This window comes from Mesoplodon mirus (assembly GCF_964341445.2).
Source record: "Mesoplodon mirus genome assembly, chromosome: 14".
Taxonomy (NCBI): domain Eukaryota; kingdom Metazoa; phylum Chordata; class Mammalia; order Artiodactyla; family Ziphiidae; genus Mesoplodon; species Mesoplodon mirus.
This window is the reverse complement of record NC_138990.1, coordinates 60,256,804-60,269,199: the sequence shown is the minus strand read 5'-3', so window position 1 is coordinate 60,269,199 and position 12,396 is coordinate 60,256,804. Positions and strand designations below refer to the sequence as shown.

The 12,396-nt window shown below is 46.9% G+C and overlaps 1 protein-coding gene across 1 annotated transcript in view; it reads left to right on the top strand.

The window, feature by feature from the left end:
• The first annotated feature begins 123 nt into the window (after window positions 1-123).
• The window catches only part of ABCG5 (ATP binding cassette subfamily G member 5), a 34,971-nt gene continuing 22,698 nt past the window's right edge, over window positions 124-12,396 (top strand). Inside the window, exons 1-4 of the mRNA XM_082643134.1 lie at window positions 124-386; window positions 1,071-1,192; window positions 8,796-8,932; window positions 9,025-9,123. Of these exons, the coding sequence (XP_082499260.1) occupies window positions 241-386; window positions 1,071-1,192; window positions 8,796-8,932; window positions 9,025-9,123 (504 nt within the window). The 5' untranslated portion in view covers window positions 124-240. The remainder of the gene's footprint in view (window positions 387-1,070; window positions 1,193-8,795; window positions 8,933-9,024; window positions 9,124-12,396) is intronic.

Here is a 12,396-nt window from a genome sequence, read left to right as displayed (position 1 = left end):
ACAAACATGGGCTGTGTGCTCTGCCCGCTGCCGAGATAACACGCAGACACACTCTGGCTAAAGGTACATCAGATAATGGCATCCACGGCCAAACCCCAGGCCCGTCACTGGGAAGGCCTGAGGAGGGGCTCCAGGGCCAGGTGAGGGGCAGGCGGGACTGTCTGCCTCTGGCTCCTCGTCTGAGGCCGCCCCAGGGAAGGTCAGGCGAGAAAACTCCCCTGTCTCTGTGGCCCTTTGGCCATGAGTGAACTCCACTTTTTGACCCCTGTGGGGTCCTCGGAAGTCCAGGTAAACAGAAGCTCGCAGTGCTCCCTAGAGGAGGTTCCTGCAGCTGCTTCTAAGCCTCGACACAGCCTGGGCATTCTCCATGCTTCCTACAGTGTCAGGTAAGGCCAGTGCCTCTTTCATCTGCTGGGAGCTTTGAGCTGTGGTCAGGGACAGGCATGGCCTGAGGTGAGTGGGCCTCCCTGCCCTCTGCTGGCTTTCCTCACTAAGGGGGGGCATGCCTGGAGGCTTGGGCTCCTTCTCTAGTGGGTGGAGGTGGAGAGAGGAGAGGGGAAGGGCTGCCAGAGGGAAGTGAGGGGCCATGGTGAACGGCCCCTCTGTCCGCAGCAGGACTGGAAGCTATGACAAACGACAGATGCAGCAGCTGCGCTCTGTTCCCTTCCCCTGCTTTATGCCCCTTCTCCCCGTGTCTCCCGTGTCGATGGCCTTCCCTATTTGGATGGCGAGCACTTGGGGAATGGGGGTGCTGGGAGCATGAGGTGTAACGAAACCGGGTGAAGGAACGCAGGGTCAACCGAAGGAATAAACAGTGTCCTGTTTGCCATCTGCCAGCCAGCCAGAGAGAGCCGGTATTCAGAGCAGCTGCTGGACAGGTGCTTTATAGAGATGATCTTCTGTCACTACCTGCCAGGGTCTACAGAGGAGGACACTGAGGCTAAAACACACATAGGAACCTGTCCAGAGACAACTCAGGCTGGGCAGAGCTGGGATCGGTGCTGGGGGACAAGGGGCTGGACCCTTGCAGAGCCCCATGCTGCCTTTCCCTCTCTGGGTTTCCTTTAAAGCCACTGCGTGGGGCCCTGGTGGGACATCGCATCTCGCCGACAGAAGTGGACCAGGCAGATCCTCAAAGATGTCTCCTTGTACGTCGAGAGTGGGCAGATCATGTGCATCTTGGGGAGCTCAGGTGAGCTGGGCGGGGTCCCCTAAATCCTCCACGAGGACTCGAAAGAGTCTGTGGCTTGATTTGAACACCGCATTGAGGAAACAGGTTTACGTTGTACGAAGGAGGCCACAGGTCTGATAGTAGAATGAAATCTGATGACCTGTGTGACTGTGAATAGAACCTGGTGCTAATGTGTAATCTTTAGGAAGATCCTTGAAAAAAAACAAAGTCCTGCCGAACATGTAAATTAGTTCATATTTCAGTTTGGAAAGCACCTAGCACAGTGCCTGGCATATAGGGGTGCTCAGTAAACACAAGTTTCCTGCCTGGAGATGGGAAAAGGAATTAAATAAGGACAAAGATGCCCATTTATCCCCCATATTCATTGGTCTTTTAAAAATTATGATGTGTTTCAAACACACAGGCAAGAGTAAATAAAGAATGTTCGTGTCTTAACCTCTGCTTTATCAAATCTTAACATTATACCGTATTTACTTCAGATCCTTTTTTGTTTTTTTAAAGGAGTTAAATATCACAGATTCCACGGAGGCTATCTCTGTGCCCGTTCCCCACCTCATTCCCCTCCTGTTTCCCTGTGTCAGCAAGTCATTGCTGGGGAGGGTGGAGGCTCCGGGGAGGCAGCCCCTTGAGGCTGGGGCAATGCCCTGTGAAGGTCACAGCTGAGGATGCACAGCTATGGGGGGATGGGTGCGTTGGCCCTGAAGAGGGCATCTGTGTGGCACATCACAGGGTCCACTACACTAGGTTATCCTGCACATTGTAAGGTTGAAAGATTCGGACAAATTGGCTTCCCAGGAGCGTCTTGATGGAGTTCTTGCTTGCAAATTGTTGACACTTCCTGCCAGTCTTCACTTGCATTGCTCTCTTTAATAGAGGTGAGCAATATAAGTCTGTGATAAAAGTTAAGCGTGGTTAGCCTCTTTCGACCTGGGGAGTTAAATCCACCGCCACTCCCCTGCTGCAGTGGGGGGACAGCTGGATGGTAACAGTAGTGTTGTTAAGATGAAATGAAAAGGAATTCACTGGCGAGAATGGTTAACTTCCCTGAGATTTCCTTTTTTTTTTTTTTTTCCTATTTTGGCTATGCCACGTGGCTTGAGGGATCTTAGGTCCCTGACCAGGGATTGAACCTGGGCCCTTTGCAGTCCTAACCACTGGACCACCAGGGAAGTCCCTCCTTTTATTTTCTTTTTACAATTTTTAACCATTTCTAATTGTATGCATGTACCATAACATCCAGGGCCATCCCAATTTTCCTTTTGATAATTATACTTCTTAAAAAAGAAAAGCTGAGTTATTCTTATAATGGTGTGTCACTTGTTTCCTTCCTTGTGTAGGATAAAAAAGGGTGGCATGCAGCACAAGGAATTGAACCCACTTCTCGGAAGTGTGTCCCACAGGCCAATGTACATTTTCATGCACATCTCAGCAGAACAGTGGGTGGAGCCCCCTGTTCTAGGGGCTCATAGGCTGGTGTCTGATGATACCTTATCATGGCTTTATGACTGTCCATCCTTTTATACTGAACATGAATTCAAGGTAGACTGCAAGTTCCCTGAGGGTGGGAGCTTGGTCTTTTTTTTTTTTCCTGCTGTATCCTCAACAGTTAGGAGAGGGCTGGCCACATCATTGGTGCTTAATAAGTATTTGCTGAATAAATGATTAAGCAAATGAATTAATTCTATGAATTACTCTTAGTTTTTCAGAAAATAACATGATTTCATTGGTGTCTCATCTAAAGCAGTATTGTTTATCAAGTCTTTACTAGTGAGGCAAAAGATGACTTAGGTGTTCAAAGTCTCACTAGAGAATGGTCTGCATAATGCAAGCCTGCCTACAGTCAACCAACACTCCAGGGGAAGGTAATTTTATTTGACTCATTATTTTTGATCATTTAGGACCTATAGACTCTAGGCTGCATGCTCCATTGCAGAAGACTATTTAGTTACAGGTGATTTCTGTCCTTTTAGAGAGGATAAACCCAAAGGTCACAGTTTTATGGCCCTGTAGGGCATTAACCCTTTTTTTCTTTTTTTTTTATTGTGGTAAAATATACATAATGTAAAATTTGCCATCTTAACCATTTAATTTATTTTTATTTTTATTTTTTATTGAAGTATAGTTTATTTATAACGTGTTAGTTTCAAGTATACAGCAAAGTGATTCAGTTATGTATATGTTCTTTTTCAGATTCTTTTTCATTATAGGTTATTATAAGATATTGAATATACTTCCATGTGCTATACAGTAGGTCCTTGTTGTTTATTTTATCTACTTTATTATTTTTTTTGGCCACGCCATGAGGCACGCGGGGTCTTAGTTAGCCGATCAGGGTTCGACCCTGTGCCCCCTGCAGTGGAAGTGTGGAGTCTTAACCACTGGACCACCAGGGAAGTCCCCTTGTTGTTTATTTTATATACAGTGGTGTGTATCTGTTAATCCCAAGCTCCTAATTTATCCCTCCGCCTGCCCCCTTTCCCCTTTGGTAACCATAAGTTTGTTTCTATGTCTGTGAGTCTGTTTCTGTTTTGTAAATAAGTTCATTTTTGTCATCTTTTAGATTCCACATATGTGATATCATATGATTTTTGTCTTTCTCTGTCCTACTTCACTTAGTATGATAATCTCTAGGTCTGTCCATGTTGCTGCAAATGGCATTATTTCACTCTTTTTATGGCTGAGTAATATTCCATTATGTCGTGTGTGTGTGTGTGTGTGTTTATATTTATATTATATATATATATATATCTCACATCTTTATCCATTCATCTGTTGATGGACACTTAGGTTGTCTATTTTTAGTTTTTTAAGGAAGCTCCATACTGTTTTCCATAGTGGTTGCACCAATTTACATTCCCACCAACAGTGTCGGAGGGTTTCCTTTCTCCACACCCTCTGCAGTATTTGTTATTTGTAGGCTTTTTAATGATGGCCATTCTGACTGGCGTGACGCAATACCTCATTGTAGTTCTGATTTGCATTTCTCTAAAAATTAGCCGTGTTGAGCATCTTTTCATGTGCCTGTTGGCCATCTGTATGTCTTCTTTGGAGAAATGTCTGTTTAGGTCTTCTGCCCATTTTTTGATTGTTGTTTGTTTTTTTGATATTGAGCTGTATGACTGTTTGTATATATTGGAAATTAAGCCCTTGTTGGTTGCATCGTTTGCAAATATTCTCTCCCAGTCTGTAGGTTGTCTTTTTGTTTTGTTGATGGTTTCCTTTGCTGTGCAAAAGCTTATAAGTTTGATTAGGTTCCATTTGTTTACTTTTGCTTTTACTTCTTTTGCCTTGGGAGACTGACCTAAGAAAACATTGCTGCGATTTATGTCAGAGAACGTTTCACCTGTGTTCTCTTTTAGGAGTTTTATGGTGTCTTGTATTTAAGGCTTTAAGCCATTTTTAGTATATTTTTGTGTACCTTCTTAACCATTTTAAAGTGTACAGTTCAGTGGTATTAAATACATTCACACAGTTGTGCAACCATCACCACCATCCATCCCCACAACCTTTCATCTTGTAAAACTAAAAGTATTCTTTTTTTTTGGCTGCATTGGATCTTTGTTGCTGCGCGTGGGCTTTCTCTAGTTGTGGAGAGTGGGGGCTACTCTTTGTTGTGTCACGCGGGCTTCTCATTGCAGTGGCTTCGCTTGTTGTGGAGCACGGGCTCTAGGCACGTGGGCTTCAGTAGTTGCAGCATATGGGCCCTAGACTGCAGGGGCTTCAGTAGTTGTGGTGTATGGGCTCAGTAGTTGTGGCTTACGGGCTCTAGAGCTCAGGCTCAGTAGTTGTGGCGCATGGGCTTAGTTGCTCTGTGGCATGTGGGATCTTCCCGGGCCAGGGATCCAACCTGTGTCCCCTGCACTGGTAGGCAGATTCTTAACCACTGCACCACCAGGGAAGTCCCGAAACTATTCTTATTAAATAATAACTTCCCTTCTATCATTTTCTCAGCCCCTGGCAACCACCATTACACTTTGTGCTTTTATGATTTTGACTACTCAAAGTACCTCATATACATGGAATCATACAGTATTTATCTTTTTTAACTGGCTTATTTCACTTATATTGTCTTCATTGTTCACCCATGTTGCAGCATATTGCAAAATTTCCTTCATTTTTAAGGCTGAGTAATATTCCATTGTATGTAGAGACATAGTTTGCTTATCCATTCATGGACACTTTGATTGCTTCCACATTTTAGTTATTGTGAATAATGCTGCTATGAACAAGGGTGTACAAATATTTTCAAGACCTTGTTTTCAGTTCTTTGGAGTATATATCCAGAAGTGGAATTGATGGATCATATGGTAATTCTATTTTTAATTTTTTTAGAACCTCTATACTCTTTTCCACAATGGCTATACTATTTTATATTCCCAGCAATAGTGCACAAAGGTTCCAGTTTTTCCACATCCTAACCAACACTTGTTATTTTCTATTTTTTTTATTGTAGCTGTTGGGTATGAGGTAGTATCTCATTATAGTTTTCATTTATATTTCCCTAATGATTAGTAATGTTGAACTTTTTTTCTTTTTTTTTCCGGTACGCGGGCCTCTTACTGTTGTGGCCTCTCCCGCTGCGGAGCACAGGCTCCAGACGCACAGGCTCAGCAGCCATGGCTCACGGGCCCAGCCGCTCTGCGGCATGTGGGATCTTCCCGGACCGGGGCACGAACCCGTGTCCCCTGCATCGGCAGGCGGACTCTCAACCACTGCGCCACCAGGGAAGCCCTGTTGAACGTTTTTTCATGTGCTCACTGGCCATCTGTGTATCTTCTTTGGAGAAATGTCTATTCAAGTCCTTTACCCAATCTTGAACTGGGTTGGTTTTCTGTTGTTGTTGTTGTTGAGTTTTAGAAGTTCTCTCTATATATTCTGGATATTAATCCTTTATCAGATATAAGGTTTGCAAATATTTTCCTCTCATTCTGTGGGCTGCCTTTTTGCACTGTGGATAGTGTCTTTGGTTGAAAAACATAAGTTTAAAATTTTCATGAAGTCCCGTTTCTCTACTTTTTCTTTTGTTACCCGTCCCTTTGGTGTCACATCCTAGGGCATTAACCATTTTTGCATCTAACTTTGCCATTTATTCCAATCTTCTTTTTCCCACTGCGTGTACATGCTAGTTTCTTATATCCTTATTATTATATATTTTTTCTGGCTGCATTGGGTCTTCGTTGCTGCACATGGGCTTTCTCTACTTGCGGCAAGCGGGGGCTACTCTTTGCTGCGGTGAGTGGGCTACTCATTGCAGTGGCTTCTCTTGTTGTGGAGCACAGGCTCTAGGCATGCAGGCTCAGTAGTTGCGGTATGAGGGCCCTAGAGCGCACGGGCTTCAGTAGTTGCAGTGTGTGGGTTCAGTAGTTGTGGCACATGGGCTTAGTTGCTCCGTGGCATGTGGCATCTTCCCGGATCAGGGGTTGAACCCATGTCCCCTGCATTGGCAGGTGGATTCTTAACCACTGCGCCACTAGAGAAGTCCCTTATATCCTTTTTTGAATGAGGATATGAATCCTTTTTTGTCATCCTACTGGTACCCTCATTAATGAGTTAATAGGTATTTGACACATGTTCAAAAAAGGATAATATTAGTTACCTTTTTCTATGTTTAAAAAAGGATCCCCAAAGTAAGTGACTTAATAAAAATCATTAATTATCTCTCAGTGTTTCTACAAGTCAGAAATTTGGAAGTGCCTTGGTTGGATGCTTCTGCCTGGGGTCCCTCGTGAGGTGGTTGTCAGATGTCATCTGAAGGCTTGAATGGGGCTGGAGAAGCTACTTCCAAAGTGGCTCCCTCACATGCTGTCTAGCAAGTTGGTGCTCACTGTTGCTCAGTGAGGATGTGTGACATGAGAGGAGCCCCGAGGGTCACCCACAAGAGGCTGAGAAGGAGCAGCCAGACCAGCAGGACTAAACCAAGAGGATGAGGTGGCATCAAGGCCAAGGGAGAGAGATTTACAGAGAAGGGCAAGCAACAGTGTCCAATGCTGCTGAGAAGTCAGACAACATGCAGAGGAGCACCTACTGGATTTGGCAACAAAGAAGGAGGCTAGTTTTGAGATGGTGGTGGAACTGGAATCCAGGTTACAGGCTCTTTGGAAGGTCTGTCAGAGTTGAGATTGAATCCCAGAAATGTAAGGCTAGGGAGGCTACTAGTTAAAAGAACCACAGACAAGGCTTAATATCGTGACTGAGACACTTCAGAGCACATTTTGAAAGACAACCCCAGTGACGTCCCAGTTTGTTTCTTTACAAAGACTCTGCTCCCGTCCCCACGCTGACCTCTACCTGGACATGGTGGGGCTGATTCTGAGCTTTGTCAGTCATGGGTTAGATAAGAAAACCACTGCTCCAGGAGCTTGGCTTATGCATCTTTGCACCCCTCAGAGCAACCAGCAGTTTCTTTTTTTTTTTTTGGGGGGGTACGCGGGCCTCTCACTGTTGTGGCCTCTCCCGTCGTGGAGCACAGGCTCCAGACGCGCAGGCTCAGCAGCCATGGCTCACGGGCCTAGCCAGCATGTGGGATCCTCCCAGACTGGGGAACGAACCCACGTCCCCTGCATCGGCAGGCGGACTCTCAACCACCGCGCCACCAGGGAAGCCCCACCAGCAGTTTCTTTAAAATATTTGAACAAAAGATCTTTTCTTTGGTTTTGCACAAGTCATCACATCCTCAGGAGAATTCTATTGCCATCTTCTCAGACAGCCCAGAACCTCCTGCCTATTTCCTCTGTTATTCATTCTAACTGCTTAAAAGCCTTGGTCAGGAAAGGCCTGGTGACTCCTGTTCCTGTCTCCATTAACTCTCTGGGCCCATGTAAGCTTGTGTATGGGAAGGGCCAGCTGGTGTCCTACCCTAAAGGGTCACTCTAACCCTAGAAAAAGCAAACCAGGAGAAACCTCACCCTCCAGTCACGTCAGCACAGGGCAGTTAGTTCATCCCGTCTCCTCTGTGGGCAGGTTCTTAGCAACAACCAGCTGGGTTATGCCCAAGGCTCTCAGTGTAGGCTGAGGCCAACTTGGTTTTAACCAAAGGACTCACTAAGCTAGTGCTTCTCAAACTCTAATATGCATGAGAACTACCCAGGGATCTTGTAAAAAGCAGAATCCGAGTTAGGAGTTGGGGCCTGAGATTCTGCATTTCTAACCAAAGCTCTCAGGTGGTGCTGATGCTGCTCGTCCTCAGACCACACTTGATTAAATCAGCGAGGCTCTGGGCAGTGTCACCTACATTCAGTAACCACCAGAGGATCCCAGGGGGTCACAGAAACAAATTCAGATGTCCTAGGATCCAAACGTTTTCAAGAACCCTGGTTTTCCTTTTATTCTGATCCTGTATTTTCTTTTTCAGCCTCAAGCAGCTTTAGAAACAAACAAACAGGTGGACAAAGCTCCTCCAGTCCTGACGTGGAGGAGAGAAACAGCTTGTCCCCCTCTCATTGAGGAGACAAGCTGGAAGGACTCATTCCAGCCATGAGCTTGTCCCATGAGGCCAAAGAGAGAACAAGTCAGGGCTGGACCGTGGGTTCACCGAGGGTCTCGGGAAGTTCCCGCGAGGCCTCGTGCAGGGCCTCCTCCAGGACCTTCTCTTGTCACCTCCCAGGCTCGGGGAAAACCACCCTGCTGGACGCCATGTCCGGGAGGCTGCGGCGCACGGGGACCCTGCTCGGGGACGTGTTCGTGAACGGCCGGGCGCTGCGCAGGGAGCAGTTCCAGGACTGCTTCTCCTACGTCCTGCAGGTGCGTGCGTCCCCAGCCCCTGCCCGGCTGCCTGCTGGCCCCGCAGCCAGCGGCGGGTGGGGGGCTGCTGCTGACACATCCCTGTCCTGCAGAGCGACACTCTGCTGAGCAGCCTCACGGTCCGCGAGACGCTGTGCTACACGGCGCTGCTGGCCATCCGCGGCGGCTCCCAGGGCTTCTTCCAGAAGAAGGTGGGTACCGCCCCGGGGCCACCCAAGGGATCACCCCGCTGTGGTTTTGCACCCCCTCGTCCCTCCGCTTGCCCCTTCCTTCCCTTCGCTCTTCACCTTTAATAAGAGTCTGGGGCTGCGCTGGCAGCCGCTAGTCACAGGTGGCTTTGGGGCACTTGAAACTGACTAGACCTACTTGAGATGTGCTGTGAGTGTAAAATACACACCAGATTTCAGGAACTTAGTCTGGAACCACAGAATGTGAAATATCTCATTAACAATTTTTAAGATATTGATTATTGGTCAAAATGGAAATATTTTGGTTGTATTGGGTTAAAGAAATTATACCACTAAAATTCATTTCATCTCTTTCTTTCCACTCTCTAAAACGTGGCCACTAAAATATTTAAATTCTGAATGTGGCTTGTGTGATATTTCTGTTGGGTGGCACTGTCCTGAGAGCTCTGTGTTTGAACAGGTATGGCTGTTTTCCTCACTGTGCGTTGCCCTGCAGCCCTGTTGAGATTTTTCTCAACTTTCTCTGAGGCGTCTTGAATGTGCCTCATCCAAACTGGATTCAGTTGGTGAAGGAGGAACTATTGAATTGTCAACTCTAAGTTCCAATCTGTTTCTTTAAGTGGACCTGATTTGGAAGAGGCTGCAAGTTAAACTCACAGGGACCTTACCTAGAAACATTGCCTCATTTCTGTCTGGGCTGGAAACATACAACCAAGGACAGGTCAACATGCCACCTGCAAAGCAGGCACAGTTCTCTGGGAAACTGGCTCTCAGAGGTGCCAGAGATCACTGGTGACATCTGCCTCAGAGGCTTCAGCACTCTGAGGCCTCAGTGAAGGTTCCTCCTGGGCACACAAATTACATCTGCACTTCAGGCTCCAAAGCTAGCCTTTCTTTAATGCCATTGAGCCTCCAAGGGAATCCTCCGTCTCAGCTGAAGTGGCATTAGGTTACTCCGTTTTTATCAGGCACCTCTGAGCCTGTCACCAGGGAGTTACTCCTCTTGTCCCTGGTGCTGGACTCTCAGACAGGGCTTGGCCAGTGCAGCTAGGTCTGAACTGTGTCCAGAGTACCAGCAGGCTTGTTTGTTGTCATGCCAAGTCAGGAAAGGGCATTCTTCTGTTTCAGAGTCCTGGACGTGTTGGAGCATAGCTTTCACTCCAGAGGAACCTTCAGGAAAGATCCACAGAGTGAGGACTAGCCCTGTTCCTCCCTGGAGGTTACCTTAGAGTGCTCAGAAGGCATTGCAAGGTTCTTGCTATTCTACCAGCTTATTCTCTGGGCTCTCACATGTGGCTGGCATCCATCAGGCCTTGTTCACACACATCTCATTTCATTCTGGCATCAGCTCTATGAGGGAGGCGTTATCTCCAACTTTCAGATCAAGAACCTGACCCCCAAGGATTTTAAGACCCAACACCTCGGACTGGCAAAGCTGGGACATGGACCCAGGTCCTCTGACTCCATAATGCCTCCCTGGGCCTCACTGTGGTCTGAGAAGACAGAGGTCGGGACTTGGCCCACGGGGAGGCACAGGCATGTTCACATGACTTAGCTGCCCTGACAGTGAGTGACAGGTGAACCCCTATGTAGGCTTCCTGTCTGCCTGCTTTAGTATTTTTGTGTCTAAAATGGGTAGGAGAGGATCTCATTGGTATTTGAGTTGGAGAAATGAAGTCATAAGCAGATTCTTTTGAGATAGTGATCCATTTACATCACATACCCCAGGGAGAGAATCTGAGAAAGCCACCGAACCTTTTCCCCTGAAAATGCACATATTTGCCTAAATGTTCAGAAAATTCAGGGTACCTGAAGTTGGTTGATGGCAAATTTGCCCCCTGTGAATGGTCCCTCTCCCTGGCACTGGCAGCCCCTAAGTGTCCTGCAAAGTTTGCTATCATAAAGTTCTCCCTGCTTGAGAGTACCTTCTGAGCAAATCCAGTCCACAGGCTGTAAAACCCTGACAAAGTAGTTTAGGGACAAGGAAGCACCTGTGGTAACAGAGCAGAGAGAGCATCAGCTCTGCCTTTGTCCTCTGCGAGCCTGAACATAATGCCATGACTGATGTCGCAGGCTTTGTCCGCCCTTGTGCTTCTGGGACCACTTGAGAGCCCACACAGTTTACTCTCAGTCCCAGCTCTGCCATTTGCTAATGGTGTGACCTTGGGCAATCTATGAACCCGTCTGAGGATCTGTTTTCTTTTCTATAATAGAGTAATAATGCATCTCTCCTGGAGCTGATGTGAGGAATGAATCAGTTTATGTGAAATCACAGCATGGAGAGGATTGACGGTCCCAGTGGTCCCTTCCAAGACTCTCTGAATTCTCTTCCCAGCAGTGCTTGCAAAACATGGGAGAGGCTTCTAGCCAGAGACATCTGAAACAGATGAAGTAAATGTCTCCCCTGTCCATTGCTTCTGAGCCAGGAGGGGCAAGCTTTACTCCTTTCTTGCTCTTGCAGAGCAGATGAAAGGGACACTCAGGAATCTACCCTGGCTGGTGAACACATAAACCTTGCCACGTCAAGTGAAGCTCAATTCCAGAATCCTTCCACTCTGATGGCAAGGAGAGACAATCATACTGGTTTACTTATGCATTTCTAACCTCCTCCTTATTCCTTTGTATCTATTTCAGATGCATCCCTTTCTTTTGGTCAAAGCTTCATCTATTGATCTCACTCCCTGTCTCCTCTGGAACTTTGTTCTGTAAATCATCCCCTCCTTTACTCCAATTTAGTTTGCTGTTGTTATTTTTTAATAGGGTATTTTTAAAAATTATTTATTTATTTGTTTTTGGCTGCATTGGGTCTTCGTTGCTACACGTGGGCTTTCTCTAGTTCTGGCAAGCGGGGGCTACTCATTGTGGTGGCTTCTCTTGTTGCAGAGCACGGGCTCTAGGTGCGCGGGCTTCAGTGGTTGTGGCTCACGGGCTGTAGAGCACAGGCTCAGTAGTTGTGGCACACGGGCTTAGCTGCTCCGCGGCATGTGGGATCTTCCCCCACCAGGGCTCGAACCCGTGTCCCCTGCATTGGCAGGCGGATTCTTAACCACTGCACCACCAGGGAAGTCCTCTTTTTTCATTATAAAAGAAGCACAATCTCATTAGAGACGTATGGGAACAAAACCCATTACCATATATATAAGTATTCCCAGTCTCTTTCTCTCTGCTTTCCCCAGGGCCTAATGCAGACAGGGGTACTCAGTCAGGGGAGGGCCATAAATAGAGATTTTTGAAAGGGCCTCTGGTGAGGAGATAAGCTAAGGAAGGAAAAAGGGA